Source organism: Eretmochelys imbricata, chromosome 19 (genome assembly GCF_965152235.1).
Source record: "Eretmochelys imbricata isolate rEreImb1 chromosome 19, rEreImb1.hap1, whole genome shotgun sequence".
Taxonomy (NCBI): Eukaryota; Metazoa; Chordata; order Testudines; family Cheloniidae; genus Eretmochelys; species Eretmochelys imbricata.
Genome location: NC_135590.1, coordinates 18,966,352 through 18,978,709, shown reverse-complemented (window position 1 = coordinate 18,978,709; position 12,358 = coordinate 18,966,352). Strand labels below are relative to the sequence as shown.

General features: G+C 68.1%; 1 protein-coding gene across 1 annotated transcript; it reads right to left on the bottom strand.

Annotated features, from left to right (window-relative positions):
- Window positions 1-5,400: 5,400 nt before the first annotated feature.
- Window positions 5,401-11,421, bottom strand: XKR8 (XK related 8). The gene is given in 5 exon segments (XM_077837920.1): window positions 5,401-6,860; window positions 8,433-8,534; window positions 8,537-8,582; window positions 8,584-8,623; window positions 10,992-11,421. Coding segments are annotated over 5 exon segments (1,236 nt in total). The 5' UTR covers window positions 11,309-11,421; the 3' UTR covers window positions 5,401-6,129.
- Window positions 11,422-12,358: the final 937 nt, after the last annotated feature.

The following is a 12,358-nucleotide window of genomic DNA, read 5'->3' as shown; positions in this document are numbered from 1 at the left end:
GGCTGCGGGGTTCGGGGTGTAGGAGGGGGCTCTGGGCTGGGGCAGAGGGCTGCGGGGTTCGGGGTTTGCGAGGGGGCTCTGGGCTGGGACAGAGGGCTGCGGGGTTCGGGGTTTGCGAGGGGGCTCTGGGCCGGGGCAGAGGGCTGCGGGGTTCGGGGTTTGCGAGGGGGCTCTGGGCCGGGGCAGAGGGCTGCGGGGCTCGGGGTGTAGGAGGGGGCTCTGGGCCGGGGCAGAGGGCTGCGGGGTTCGGGGTGTAGGAGGGGGCTCTGGGCCGGGACAGAGGGCTGCGGGGTTCGGGGTTTGCGAGGGGGCTCTGGGCCGGGGCAGAGGGCTGCGGGGCTCGGGGTGTAGGAGGGGGCTCTGGGCCGGGGCAGAGGGCTGCGGGGCTCGGGGTGTAGGAGGGGGCTCTGGGCCGGGGCAGAGGGCTGCGGGGTTCGGGATTTGCGAGGGGGCTCTGGGCCGGGGCAGAGGGCTGCGGGGTTCGGGGTTTGCGAGGGGGCTCTGGGCCGGGGCAGATTGCTGCGGGGCTCGGGGTGTAGGAGGGGGCTCTGGGCCGGGGCAGAGGGCTGCGGGGCTCGGGGTGTAGGAGGGGGCTCTGGGCCAGGGCAGAGGGCTGCGGGGCTCGGGGTGTAGGAGGGGGCTCTGGGCCGGGGCAGAGGGCTGCCGGGCTCGGGGTTTGCGAGGGGGCTCTGGGCCGGGGCAGAGGGCTGCGGGGCTCGGGGTTTGCGAGGGGGCTCTGGGCCGGGGCAGAGGGCTGCGGGGCTCGGGGTGTGCGAGGAGGCTCTGTGCTGGGGCAGAGGGCTGCGGGGCTCGGGGTGTAGGAGGGGGCTCTGGGCCGGGGCAGAGGGCTGCGGGGCTCGGGGTTCGCGAGGGGGCTCTGGGCCGGGGCAGAGGGCTGCGGGGTTCGGGGTGTGCGAGGGGGCTCTGGGCCGGGGCAGAGGGCTGCGGGGCTCGGGGTGTGCGAGGGGGCTCTGGGCCGGGGCAGAGGGCTGCGGGGCTCGGGGTGTGCGAGGGGGCTCTGGGCCGGGGCAGAGGGCTGCGGGGCTCGGGGTTCGCGAGGGGGCTCTGGGCCGGGGCAGAGGGCTGCGGGGTTCGGGGTGTGCGAGGGGGCTCTGGGCCGGGGCAGAGGGCTGCGGGGTTCGGGGTTCGCGAGGGGGCTCTGGGCCGGGGCAGAGGGCTGCGGGGTTCGGGGTGTGCGAGGGGGCTCTGGGCCGGGGCAGACGGCTGCGGGGTTCGGGGTTCGCGAGGGGGCTCTGGGCCGGGGCAGAGGGCTGCGGGGTTCGGGGTGTGCGAGGGGGCTCTGGGCCGGGGCAGAGGGCTGCGGGGCTCGGGGTGTGCGAGGGGGCTCTGGGCCGGGGCAGAGGGCTGCGGGGCTCGGGGTGTGCGAGGGGGCTCTGGGCCGGGGCAGAGGGCTGCGGGGCTCGGGGTGTGCGAGGGGGCTCTGGGCCGGGGCAGAGGGCTGCGGGGTTCGCGAGGGGGCTCTGGGCCGGGGCAGAGGGGCTGCGGGGTTCAGGGTTTGCGAGGGGGCTCTGGGCCGGGGCAGAGGGCTGCGGGGTTCGGGGTTTGCGAAGGGGCTCTGGGCCGGGGCAGAGGGCTGCGGGGCTCGGGGTGTGCGAGGGGGCTCTGGGCCAGGGCAGAGGGCTGCGGGGCTCGGGGTTTGCGAGGGGGCTCTGGGCCGGGGCAGAGGGCTGCGGGGTTCGGGGTTTGCGAGGGGGCTCTGGGCCGGGGCAGAGGGCTGCGGGGCTCGGGTTGTAGGAGGGGGCTCTGGGCCGGGGCAGAGGGCTGCGGGGTTCGGGATTTGCGAGGGGGCTCTGGGCCGGGGCAGAGGGCTGCGGGGCTCGGGGTGTAGGAGGGGGCTCTGGGCCAGGGCAGAGGGCTGTGGGGCTCGGGGTTTGCGAGGGGGCTCTGGGCCGGGGCAGAGGGCTGCGGGGTTCGGGGTTTGCGAGGGGGCTCTGGGCCGGGGCAGACGGCTGCGGGGTTCGGGGTTTGCGAGGAGGCTCTGGGCCGGGGCAGAGGGCTGCGGGGCTCGGGGTGTAGGAGGGGGCTCTGGGCCGGGGCAGAGGGCTGCGGGGCTCGGGGTGTGCGAGGGGGCTCTGGGCCGGGGCAGAGGGCTGCGGGGTTCGGGGTGTGCGAGGAGGCTCTGGGCTGGGGCAGAGGGCTGCGGGGCTCGGGGTGTAGGAGGGGGCTCTGGGCCGGGGCAGAGGGCTGCGGGGTTCGGGGTGTGCGAGGGGGCTCTGGGCCGGGGCAGAGGGCTGCGGGGCTCGGGGTGTGCGAGGGGGCTCTGGGCCGGGGCAGAGGGCTGCGGGGCTCGGGGTGTGCGAGGGGGCTCTGGGCCGGGACAGAGGGCTGCGGGGTTCGCGAGGGGGCTCTGGGCCGGGGCAGAGGGCTGCGGGGTTCGGGGTTTGCGAGGGGGCTCTGGGCCGGGGCAGAGGGCTGCGGGGCTCGGGGTGTGCGAGGGGGCTCTGGGCCGGGGCAGAGGGCTGCGGGGTTCGCGAGGGGGCTCTGGGCTGGGGCAGAGGGCTGCGGGGCTCGGGGTGTAGGAGGGGGCTCTGGGCCGGGGCAGAGGGCTGCGGGGCTCGGGGTGTAGGAGGGGGCTCTGGGCCGGGGCAGAGGGCTGCGGGGTTCGGGGTTTGCGAGGGGGCTCTGGGCCGGGGCAGAGGGCTGCGGGGCTCGGGGTGTGCGAGGGGGCTCTGGGCCGGGGCAGAGGGCTGCGGGGCTCGGGGTGTGCGAGGGGGCTCTGGGCCGGGGCAGAGGGGCTGCGCGGTTCAGGGTTTGCGAGGGGGCTCTGGGCCGGGGCAGAGGGCTGCGGGGTTCGGGGTTTGCGAAGGGGCTCTGGGCCGGGGCAGAGGGCTGCGGGGCTCGGGGTGTGCGAGGGGGCTCTGGGCCAGGGCAGAGGGCTGCGGGGCTCGGGGTTTGCGAGGGGGCTCTGGGCCGGGGCAGAGGGGCTGCGGGTCTCGGGGTGTAGGAGGGGGCTCTGGGCCGGGGCAGAGGGCTGCGGGGCTCGGGGTGTGCGAGGGGGCTCTGGGCCGTGGCAGAGGGCTGAGGGGTTCGGGGTTTGCGAGGGGGCTCTGGGCCGGGGCAGAGGGCTGCGGGGCTCGGGGTGTAGGAGGGGGCTCTGGGCCGGGGCAGAGGGCTGCGGGGTTCGGGGTTTGCGAGGGGGCTCTGGGCCGGGGCAGACGGCTGCGGGGCTCGGGGTGTAGGAGGGGGCTCTGGGCTGGGGCAGAGGGCTGCGGGGTTCGGGGTTTGCGAGGGGGCTCTGGGCCGGAGCAGAGGGCTGCGGGGTTCGGGGTTTGCGAGGGGGCTCTGGGCCGGGGCAGAGGGCTGCGGGGCTCGGGGTGTAGGAGGGGGCTCTGGGCCGGGGCAGAGGGCTACGGGGTTCGGGATTTGCGAGGGGGCTCTGGGCCGGGGCAGAGGGCTGCGGGGTTCGGGGTTTGCGAGGGGGCTCTGGGCCGGGGCAGAGGGCTGCGGGGCTCGGGGTTTGCGAGGGGGCTCTGGGCCGGGGCAGAGGGCTGCGGGGCTCGGGGTTTGCGAGGAGGCTCTGGGCCGGGGCAGAGGGCTGCGGGGCTCGGGGTGTAGGAGGGGGCTCTGGGCCGGGACAGAGGGCTGCGGAGCTCGGGGTTTGCGAGGAGGCTCTGGGCCGGGGCAGAGGGCTGCGGGGCTCGGGGTGTAGGAGGGGGCTCTGGGCCGGGGCAGAGGGCTGCGGGGCTCGGGGTGTAGGAGGGGGCTCTGGGCCGGGGCAGAGGGCTGCGGGGCTCGGGGTGTAGGAGGGGGCTCTGGGCTGGGGCAGAGGGCTGCGGGGCTCGGGGTGTAGGAGGGGGCTCTGGGCCGGGGCAGAGGGCTGCGGGGCTCGGGGTGTGCAAGGGGGTTCTGGGCCAGGGCAGAGGGCTGCGGGGTTCGGGGTTTCCGAGGGGGCTCTGGGACGGGGCAGAGGGCTGCGGGGTTCGGGGTTTGCGAGGGGGCTCTGGGCCGGGGCAGAGGGCTGCGGGGCTTGGGGTGTAGGAGGGGGCTCTGGGATGGGGCAGAGGGCTGCGGGGCTCGGGGTGTGCGAGGGGGCTCTGGGCCGGGGCAGAGGGCTGCGGGGCTCGGGGTGTGCGAGGGGGCTCTGGGCCGGGGCAGAGGGCTGCGGGGCTCGGGGTGTGCGAGGGGGCTCTGGGCCGGGGCAGAGGGCTGCGGGGCTCGGGGTTTGCGAGGGGGCTCTGGGCCGGGGCAGAGGGCTGCGAGGCTCGGGGTTTGCGAGGGGGCTCTGGGCTGGGGCAGAGGGCTGCGGGGCTCGGGGTGTAGGAGGGGTCTCTGGGCTGGGGCAGAGGGCTGCGGGGCTCGGGGTTTGCGAGGGGGCTCTGGGCTGGGGCAGAGGGCTGCGGGGCTCGGGGTGTAGGAGGGGTCTCTGGGCTGGGGCAGAGGGCTGCGGGGCTCGGGGTTTGCGAGGGGGCTCTGGGCTGGGGCAGAGGGCTGCGGGGCTCGGGGTGTAGGAGGGGGCTCTGGGCTGGGGCAGAGGGCTGCGGGGCTTGGGGTGTGCGAGGGGGCTCTGGGCTGGGGCAGTGGGCTGCGGGGTTCGGGGTTTCCGAGGGGGCTCTGGGCCGGGGCAGAGGGCTGCGGGGTTCGGGGTTTGCGAGGGGGCTCTGGGCCGGGGCAGAGGGCTGCGGGGCTTGGGGTGTAGGAGGGGGCTCTGGGACGGGGCAGAGGGCTGCGGGGCTCGGGGTGTGCGAGGGGGCTCTGGGCCGGGGCAGAGGGCTGCGGGGCTCGGGGTGTGCGAGGGGGCTCTGGGCCGGGGCAGAGGGCTGCGGGGCTCGGGGTGTGCGAGGGGGCTCTGGGCCGGGGCAGAGGGCTGCGGGGCTCGGGGTTTGCGAGGGGGCTCTGGGCCGGGGCAGAGGGCTGCGAGGCTCGGGGTTTGCGAGGGGGCTCTGGGCTGGGGCAGAGGGCTGCGGGGCTTGGGGTGTGCGAGGGGGCTCTGGGCTGGGGCAGTGGGAGTGCGGAGCTGGTGCTCGGGGCAGGGGCAGCGTGCGGAGCCCGACGACCCCACCTGGAGCAGGACCTGCTGCTGGCCCCTTCCAGGGCGCAGTGCGGGGTCAAAGCAGACAGGGACTAGCCTGCCTTAGCCGGGCAGCGCCGCCAACCAGACTTCTAACGGCCCAGGCTGCGGTGCTGACTGGAGCCGCTGCGACCCAGCGCCTTCCATGCCGCGACCTGCCGTTTGAAAACCACTACTCCACGCCATTCCCCCCGACCCCCCGAACGCTCCACACCATTGCCCCCCCCACACCCTCCTGAATTCTCCACACCATTCACCTCCCCTTCACCGCCCTGAATTCTTCACATGCTTACCCCCATGTCTCCAACAGGAACATGCTGCTGTTCCCTCCTGAAAGTGCGGAGCTAGAGACTAGGTCTCTGTCGAAGGCACATTATTATAACACCATATATTTATACCCTTCCCTTTATAAACATCAACAAACTAACACCCTCTGCAGTAGCCAAGTCATCCCTAGAGGCTCCAAGCCTCGCCCTGTGTGGTGCCGTGGGTCACCCACTACTACAGGGAAGCTTTGAAATTAGCAACAAAACACAGGTGCAGAGAAATTCCAGACAAATGGAAAATCTGGCAGGTCCTGCCAAGAACAGAGCACACGGTTTCCCATTGAACTCTGTTGAAACAGAGCAGTGGAGAGCCTGGCAGGGAAATGGGGATGGGGCTGAACAGGACAATGTGCAGAGCAGAAGACGGGAGGCCACAGCAACCAGCAGGAACAAGTGAGAAGTTCCTGTAATAGAGCGGATCCTGGGCCAGGGGCCTAACGATAAAGGGTTAATGCGTCCAGCACTCTTATAGCGGGTTCTCCCATGACACTCGCTGCAGTGCCTGTCCCATTAGAAGAGTGCCAGACCAGAACAGGCTTCACAGCTGCCCGTGCTGGATGCCAGCTGTTGGGCCCTACATGCCAGTGCCCTCAGCCCGCCTAGCTCGCTCCAATCTCCTCTCCCTGCGACAGCTGCCCATTCCAGAGGTGTGGTGCTCAGCCCTTGGGAACACACTGCAGGCGCCGAGATGGCTGGAGCCAGGTCCGGCCTGGGATCCCGCAGCACAGATCCCTGAGGTGTAAATCCCTCTGCCTGGAGCAGGGACAGCTGCGCTCAGAGAGGCATGAAGTCCAGGTCCCCATTCCCCCAGTTTCACCCGGCCTGCAAAGAGACCAAGAAGTGGTTCTGGGACAGCTGGTACATCCGTCTGTTCACAGGGGCTGGCACTGGGCCAGCTCGGAAACCGGCTAGTCCTTCTGCAGTGTCTACTTCATCATAGCTTGCCTGGCACTGGACCTGCAGCGTGGGGTGGAACCATTTGTAGTAGGCGATTCTCAGCAGCAGCCCGAGCACGAAGCAGACCAGGGCAGCGAGAAGCACAGGAAGCAGAAAAGAGCGCTCATGCAGAGGGGCATTGTGCCAGAGCCAGGAGCCAGCGAGGAGCATGCTGTCCACCAGGATGAAGCCATGATAGATCGTGCTGCGCTGCCGCGTCTGCCCCTTGGACACGTTGAACCAGCAGAAATATAGAATCACAGCCACCGTGGCCCTGTAGAGCCACTCCCACCTGGGGCACTCCATGAAGTCAGTGCCCTGCAGCCAGACCCAGAGGAGCATGGCAGCCCAGATGCCCAGGAAGTGCAGGCCGACGTAGCACGGGAAGAGCGTGGCGAAGAGCGCGACTGCCAGGACGCGGGGGCAGATGAGGAGGAAGTTCCACAGGAAGTAGATGGTGGAGGAGAGCGGGCCCAGCTCATGCTTGTCCAAGAGGAAGCAGCGGAGGGACTGGTGATAATCCAGCAGCGACCACGCCACGCATAGGGAGGCAGTGAAAATCCCGAACCCTGTGACAACAGCGGGAGAAAGGATCACCGGGGACCACAGGCAGTGGGGGCAGCTGCATGGAGCATCAGGCAACAGCTCAGGCCCTGGGCACCAGTGACCGGCATGAAGAGGTGCCGGCTTCACCCCAACGAGGCATCACTGCAACCAGGCCCTGGATCAACGAACAAAGCCCACGGCTCTCAAGGGCCCCCCCAGCCAGAGGGCTCTGTGTCACAGCTGCTCTCATGTTCCCTTGCACACCTCCCTCGCTCACTCACCCCATAGGCCTGCCCTGAAACATGCCACTTCCTGCTTCAGGGAGCCCCAGAAATGCTTAGGAAGTGCCTGGCCACAGGCCAGCCCTTATTCCATGCCCTGCTCCCTGTGAGATGCCTGGAACGGGAGTGCCCCACCCCCACAGGGCAGCACCAGAGGAGAACTGCAGGGCTCAGGGGAAGCCCTCCTTGGCCCGGATGCCAACAGCCGGGGGAGGGGGGGCACCGTGGGGCTGGGAGGTGACTCAGCCATTGCCATTTAGGACTGAGTGGGGTGTAGCCACAGGACCGGGCCTGAGGTTAGGGCCGGAGGCACCCTGCTACTTCCTGACTGAGGCAGCCCAGCCTGGAGGGGGGGACTGGACCAAGCTCCTCCCATTAACCTGGTCTGTGCCACCCCTGCAGCCAAGCACTAAAGGGGGGGGGGGTGTAATCCTGACCCGCTGGAGTCAATGGAATAGCATCTGGCCCTCAGCTGAGCGGGGGGCTCAGGGTTGGCCCAGTTTTGTGTCCCACTGGGAAGCTCTGAGAGCCAATCGATCTCTGAGGGCACTGCCCCGGTGCCCACCCCACGTGCCCAGATGCAGGGAGTGCCATGCCTGCACCTGGCTAAGCACACAGCTCTGTGGTCCCAACACATCCCTTTCCCGGCTGAAGCAAGCTCTGGGCTCAATGCAGGGCCCTGCTTTTGCCCCCCCTTGTTCAGAGTGTTCTGCCACCTCCCAGAGAGGATCCCTCCCCATGGGCACCAAAATCCCAACCCCTCCCCTCTTCTCAGCAAGCTGCTTTGCAGCGTCTGAGATGGGCACATCAGCACAAAGGGGAAACACTTGCGACTAGGTAACGGTCCGGTCTCCCAGCAGCCGGAACCCCCTTCCTTGCAGCATACCGCATCCCAACCCTGCGGAGTCTGGCCAGAGGGTGTCCCAGGCGCAGAGCCAGTGCACGCAGACGGCACCGAGCCTCGAGGGATTCACCTCCCCGCTACACTGGGCAGCTCTAACTGGAGCCCTGCACTGCACAACGCTCAACCCCAGCTCTGAGCTAATGTGGTGCTAGCGAGAAATCCCCCAAGGGCTGGGACCACAAGACACTGTGGGCAGGAGGGGTCAACCAGGGAGAACCAGCACCTCCCCAGTCTGACCGATGGGCTCCAGAACGAGGCCCAGCTCTCGTATCCCTTAGAAGCCGGAGCTGAAGCAGCTCAGGGGATCGTTCCCTTATCTCACTCGCCCACTCCTCACCACGTGGCTCTGTGATAAGGAATCCCCCGTGCCGTGCCCTGCCCCCACCACGCCCAGGAGCTGTGCCACTCACCCTGGAAAGGCTCCAACTTGTTTGTATGCAGAACGATGGAGAGCACAAGCGTGAGCTGGGGGGTGCCCTCCAGGAAGGTCTCAAAGAGGCGCAGCATGCTGAGTCGTGGGACAGGAAGACAGCGTAGTCTCGCTCCTGTGCAGTCTCCACCCCTGCATGCTCGCCAGCCCGCTCTCAGCACACGGAGACACCTGCGCAGACATCACGGCCCTGCCCATGAGAGGCTGCTCTACACCAGGGCAGCACCTCTATGCCACAAATACAGCTCCGGCTGTCTGTGGGATTCCAGAGCCAGCCTGCCCTCAAGACAGCTCTAAATCCGTGCCGGTCAAAGTGAATGGGACACTCATTCATGCCCTTCACATCAAGGGAGATCTCATGTGAATCCCTAGTACCTGCCTTGCCCTGACTTCTCTCACGGACACCTATCTATGTCCCCAGTCAGCATTCATCATATGGATGCTACAGAGCGTATGCTGACACCAGGGTCCCAAATCAGGTTACATTTCCTGCATGAATAACTTCAGAGTGTCACTCATTTGGGGGGCTTTGGGCTGTGTTTGACAGGCTGAGATCTCCCACTCACCTGTCAAGTCACTTTAGGCCCAAAGTTTAGGCTGTATTAATAATCCACCATCAAAAAAAAGAAATCCAGGGGGTCATTTTTCCCCCAGTTCCAATAAAAATGACTTTTGGTTTGAGTTTAACATTCCCCTGCAGTATTTGCAACCCAAACACTGCAGCACGGAGCACTCCACAGACTGACCTGAAATCCACTAGAAGCAGACCAGAACCAAAAGAGAAAGTGACTTACTTTCCTTGTCCCAGCTGAACAAAGCACAACCCCGGGCAATCAGCTCAAGTGGTGAACAGCAAACAGTCTGCCCAGTTTTAACAACCATAGGTTCAAATGCAGGAAATGACATTGCTTTTTACACACAAGATACTGAACCTGCCAGTGGCAGCCTGAAACACAGCCCCAGTGTGCAGGAAACCTGGGAGCTTCAGCAGTTTGTTTCTGTGCCCTGGGCAGAGAATGAATGAAACCCTCCACCCCGAGAAGAACATGGGGCACTTCCAGAGGCGGTGCTGGAGAGGGACAGGCCCCCGTGAGCCCGGCACAGCACTGAGGCTGTCTGCATCAGCCTTTTCTCAACGCGCGCGTGGGGGCTGCCAGCAGAACACCCAAGCAGGTCTAGGCAACGGGATGGTGGCCTCTGAGTCCTGTCTACACTAGCCTTCCTGGTGCTACTACTCCAGCAGGGAAAAACCAGGTGGAAAAGGTGGGATGTTTTAGGGGAAATGGCTGGAACTGACAAGGCAGCTGCAGTAGCTTAGGTCTCCTCTGCACCAGAAAACAGCAGAGCGTCAACAACCAGGTTAGCTGACCCACGGCTCTCTGTGCTTGCCGCTAGACTGTGCTGTGCAGCCAGCCCCAGACCGGAGGCCACGCGGGCGAGGCCTGAGGCAGCTGAGCGTGTCTCACACTCGTAACAGCAGAAAAGGTTTGCTAATACAACTGCGCCGGTGCTGCTGGACGGGCAAACCCCCCTCTTGGAAGTAGAGCTTCTGCTGAGACCCGTTGCACAAGCGAAGTCACCCGTGCTGGCTGACGCGCTTCCAGCCACATCTCTACTCGGGGATTTGCCGGGACAGCAACGCTGCAAACAAATCCACCTCTGACGGACGCTGCTACGCCAGCAGAAGCGTATGGGCCTGTCTACACCTAAGTGCTGCAACAGCGCAGGGTGAAGACACCGAGGCGAGCTTTCCCCACTGGCACAGGAATGCCCCCTGTCCCAGAGCCGGTGACTATGGCAACAGGAGAGGCTCTTCCCTCAACAGCACTAGCCACACTGAGGGCGAGGTCGCTCTCGGGCGCGGGAGAGCCATACCCTGAGGGACGTCGTTATACCAGTATAAGTTGGCAGCGTAGACCAAGCCTTACTGCAGACCTGGCCTCCTTGTGCACGCTGGGAACAAAGACAAAACCACGCACTGTTTCGTATGCGTTAGCACCAGGGAGTTGCACAGTTCTGACGTTTCCTCATGCGGTCACCTACTGCAGCTGCCCCACCCCAGCCAAGCCTGCCGCCCACCAAATGAGTCCCCGGCCAGCAAGTTACTGTTTGTATAATGGAGGGGCACCAAGGAGGGGAAATGAAAAAAATTACATTGTCTTTCAAAATCAGCTTCATCTGGGACCCGGGAGCACAACCCGACCGTGCACTAAGAATGACTGAGGGGCCTCACTGTTCCCGGCACGAATACAGGGGCCTTGACTGCGCACTTCCAGACCCCTGCTCTTTGGATTCCAGTTGAACCTTAACCCTGAATTTCCTGGGTTTGTAACAGCTGGTAGGGGGATAATTACAGCCACTCTGTGATATTTTAACCCCTTGGTTACTGACTGCAGTGTAGTGTAGTTTTTATTTGTAAATTATAACGCTCAGCCGCAGGGACCTCCTGGACCCCTCTCCAGCTGAGGTCAGGGTGAGGACAGGTGGCCCTGGGCTGCAAGATCTCAGCAGAGGGGGAGTTACTGGGCAGCCTCCTTACCTGTAGAGATAGCCCAGCTGGAGGAGGTGCAGCGCAGCCAGGCAGCGGCCACTGGGAAGTTCCTGTTCGATGTTGTCCGTCCGGTACCAGGCCCAGCTGAAGCACTGCATGGCCAGGGAGGAGAGGCCCAGCAGCGCCAGCACCAGCCCCCCCCAGAGACAGTGCCCAGCCTGCATGTAGCTGGTGGCCACCCACAGATCAGCGACCAGGTCTACCAAGAAGGCAGCAGTGCCCAGTAGGGCGAAGAGCAGGTCCAGGTACTGGTACCGAGGGGATGGGGCGGGGGGGCCACCAGAGCCATGGCCTGACCCTGCCATGGCACAAAGGGGCCACAGATGTCGCCGCCCTGCTCGCCCTGCACAGCCCTGCTCTCTGCCCGCTGTGCCCCGTGCCGGAGGGGCCGGCTCCCACCAAACCCTCCCGGGACCCTCCCTGCCCTGGCTAATCCCCCCCCTCCCGCCCCTCAAATCCTTCCCCCCCCCCGGGCTCCCCCCTGCCCCTTGAAACCCTCCCCCCCCGGGCTCCCCCCTGCCCCTGGGGACCCCGCCCCGGGCTGCCCCCGGCCCCTTGGGACCCCTCCCCCCCCCAGGCTCCCCCCCCGCCCCTTGAAAGCCTCCCCCCCCCGGGCTGCCCCCCGGCCCCTGGGGAACCCTTCCCCCCCCGGGCTCCCCCCCCCGCCCCTTGAAACCCTTCCCCCCCCCGGGCTCCCCCCCCCGCCCCTTGAAACCCTTCCCCCCCCCGGGCTCCCCCCCCGCCCCTTGAAACCCTTCCCCCCCCGGGCTCCCCCCCCGGCCCCTGGGGAACCCTTCCCCCCCCGGGCTCCCCCCCCGCCCCTTGAAACCCTTCCCCCCCCCGGGCTGCCCCCCTGCCCCTGGGGACCCCCTCCCCCCCGGGCTCCCCCCTGCCCCTTGAAACCCTCCCCCCCCCGGGCTGCCCCCCGGCCCCTGGGGACCCCTCCTCCCCCCCGGGCTGTCCCCCGGCCCCTGGGGACCCCCGGGCTCGCCCCCCGCCCCTTGAAACCCCCCCCGCCGGGCTCCCCCCCGGCCCCTGGGGACCCCTCCCACCCCTTGAACCCTTCCCCCCGGGCTCCCCCGGCTCCGGCTGCCCCCTCGCTCCGACCGCTCCCGGCCCAGCGGCGCCGCCCGAGAGACGCTCCCGGCCGGGGGCGGGGCGGGGCAGAGGCGGCGGCTCGGGCCGCGGCCCCCAGCGCGCGGGAAGCGGCCTCGCTGGGAGGCCGGGGGCCGGGTCGGGAAGGCTCTGCCCCCCCCCAGCCTGGCCCCGGGGCCCCCCCAGCCCCCCCCAGCCCCCCGACAGGCCCCGCCGCCCCCGGACCTCCAACACCCCACCCCCACCAGCCCCCCGACAGG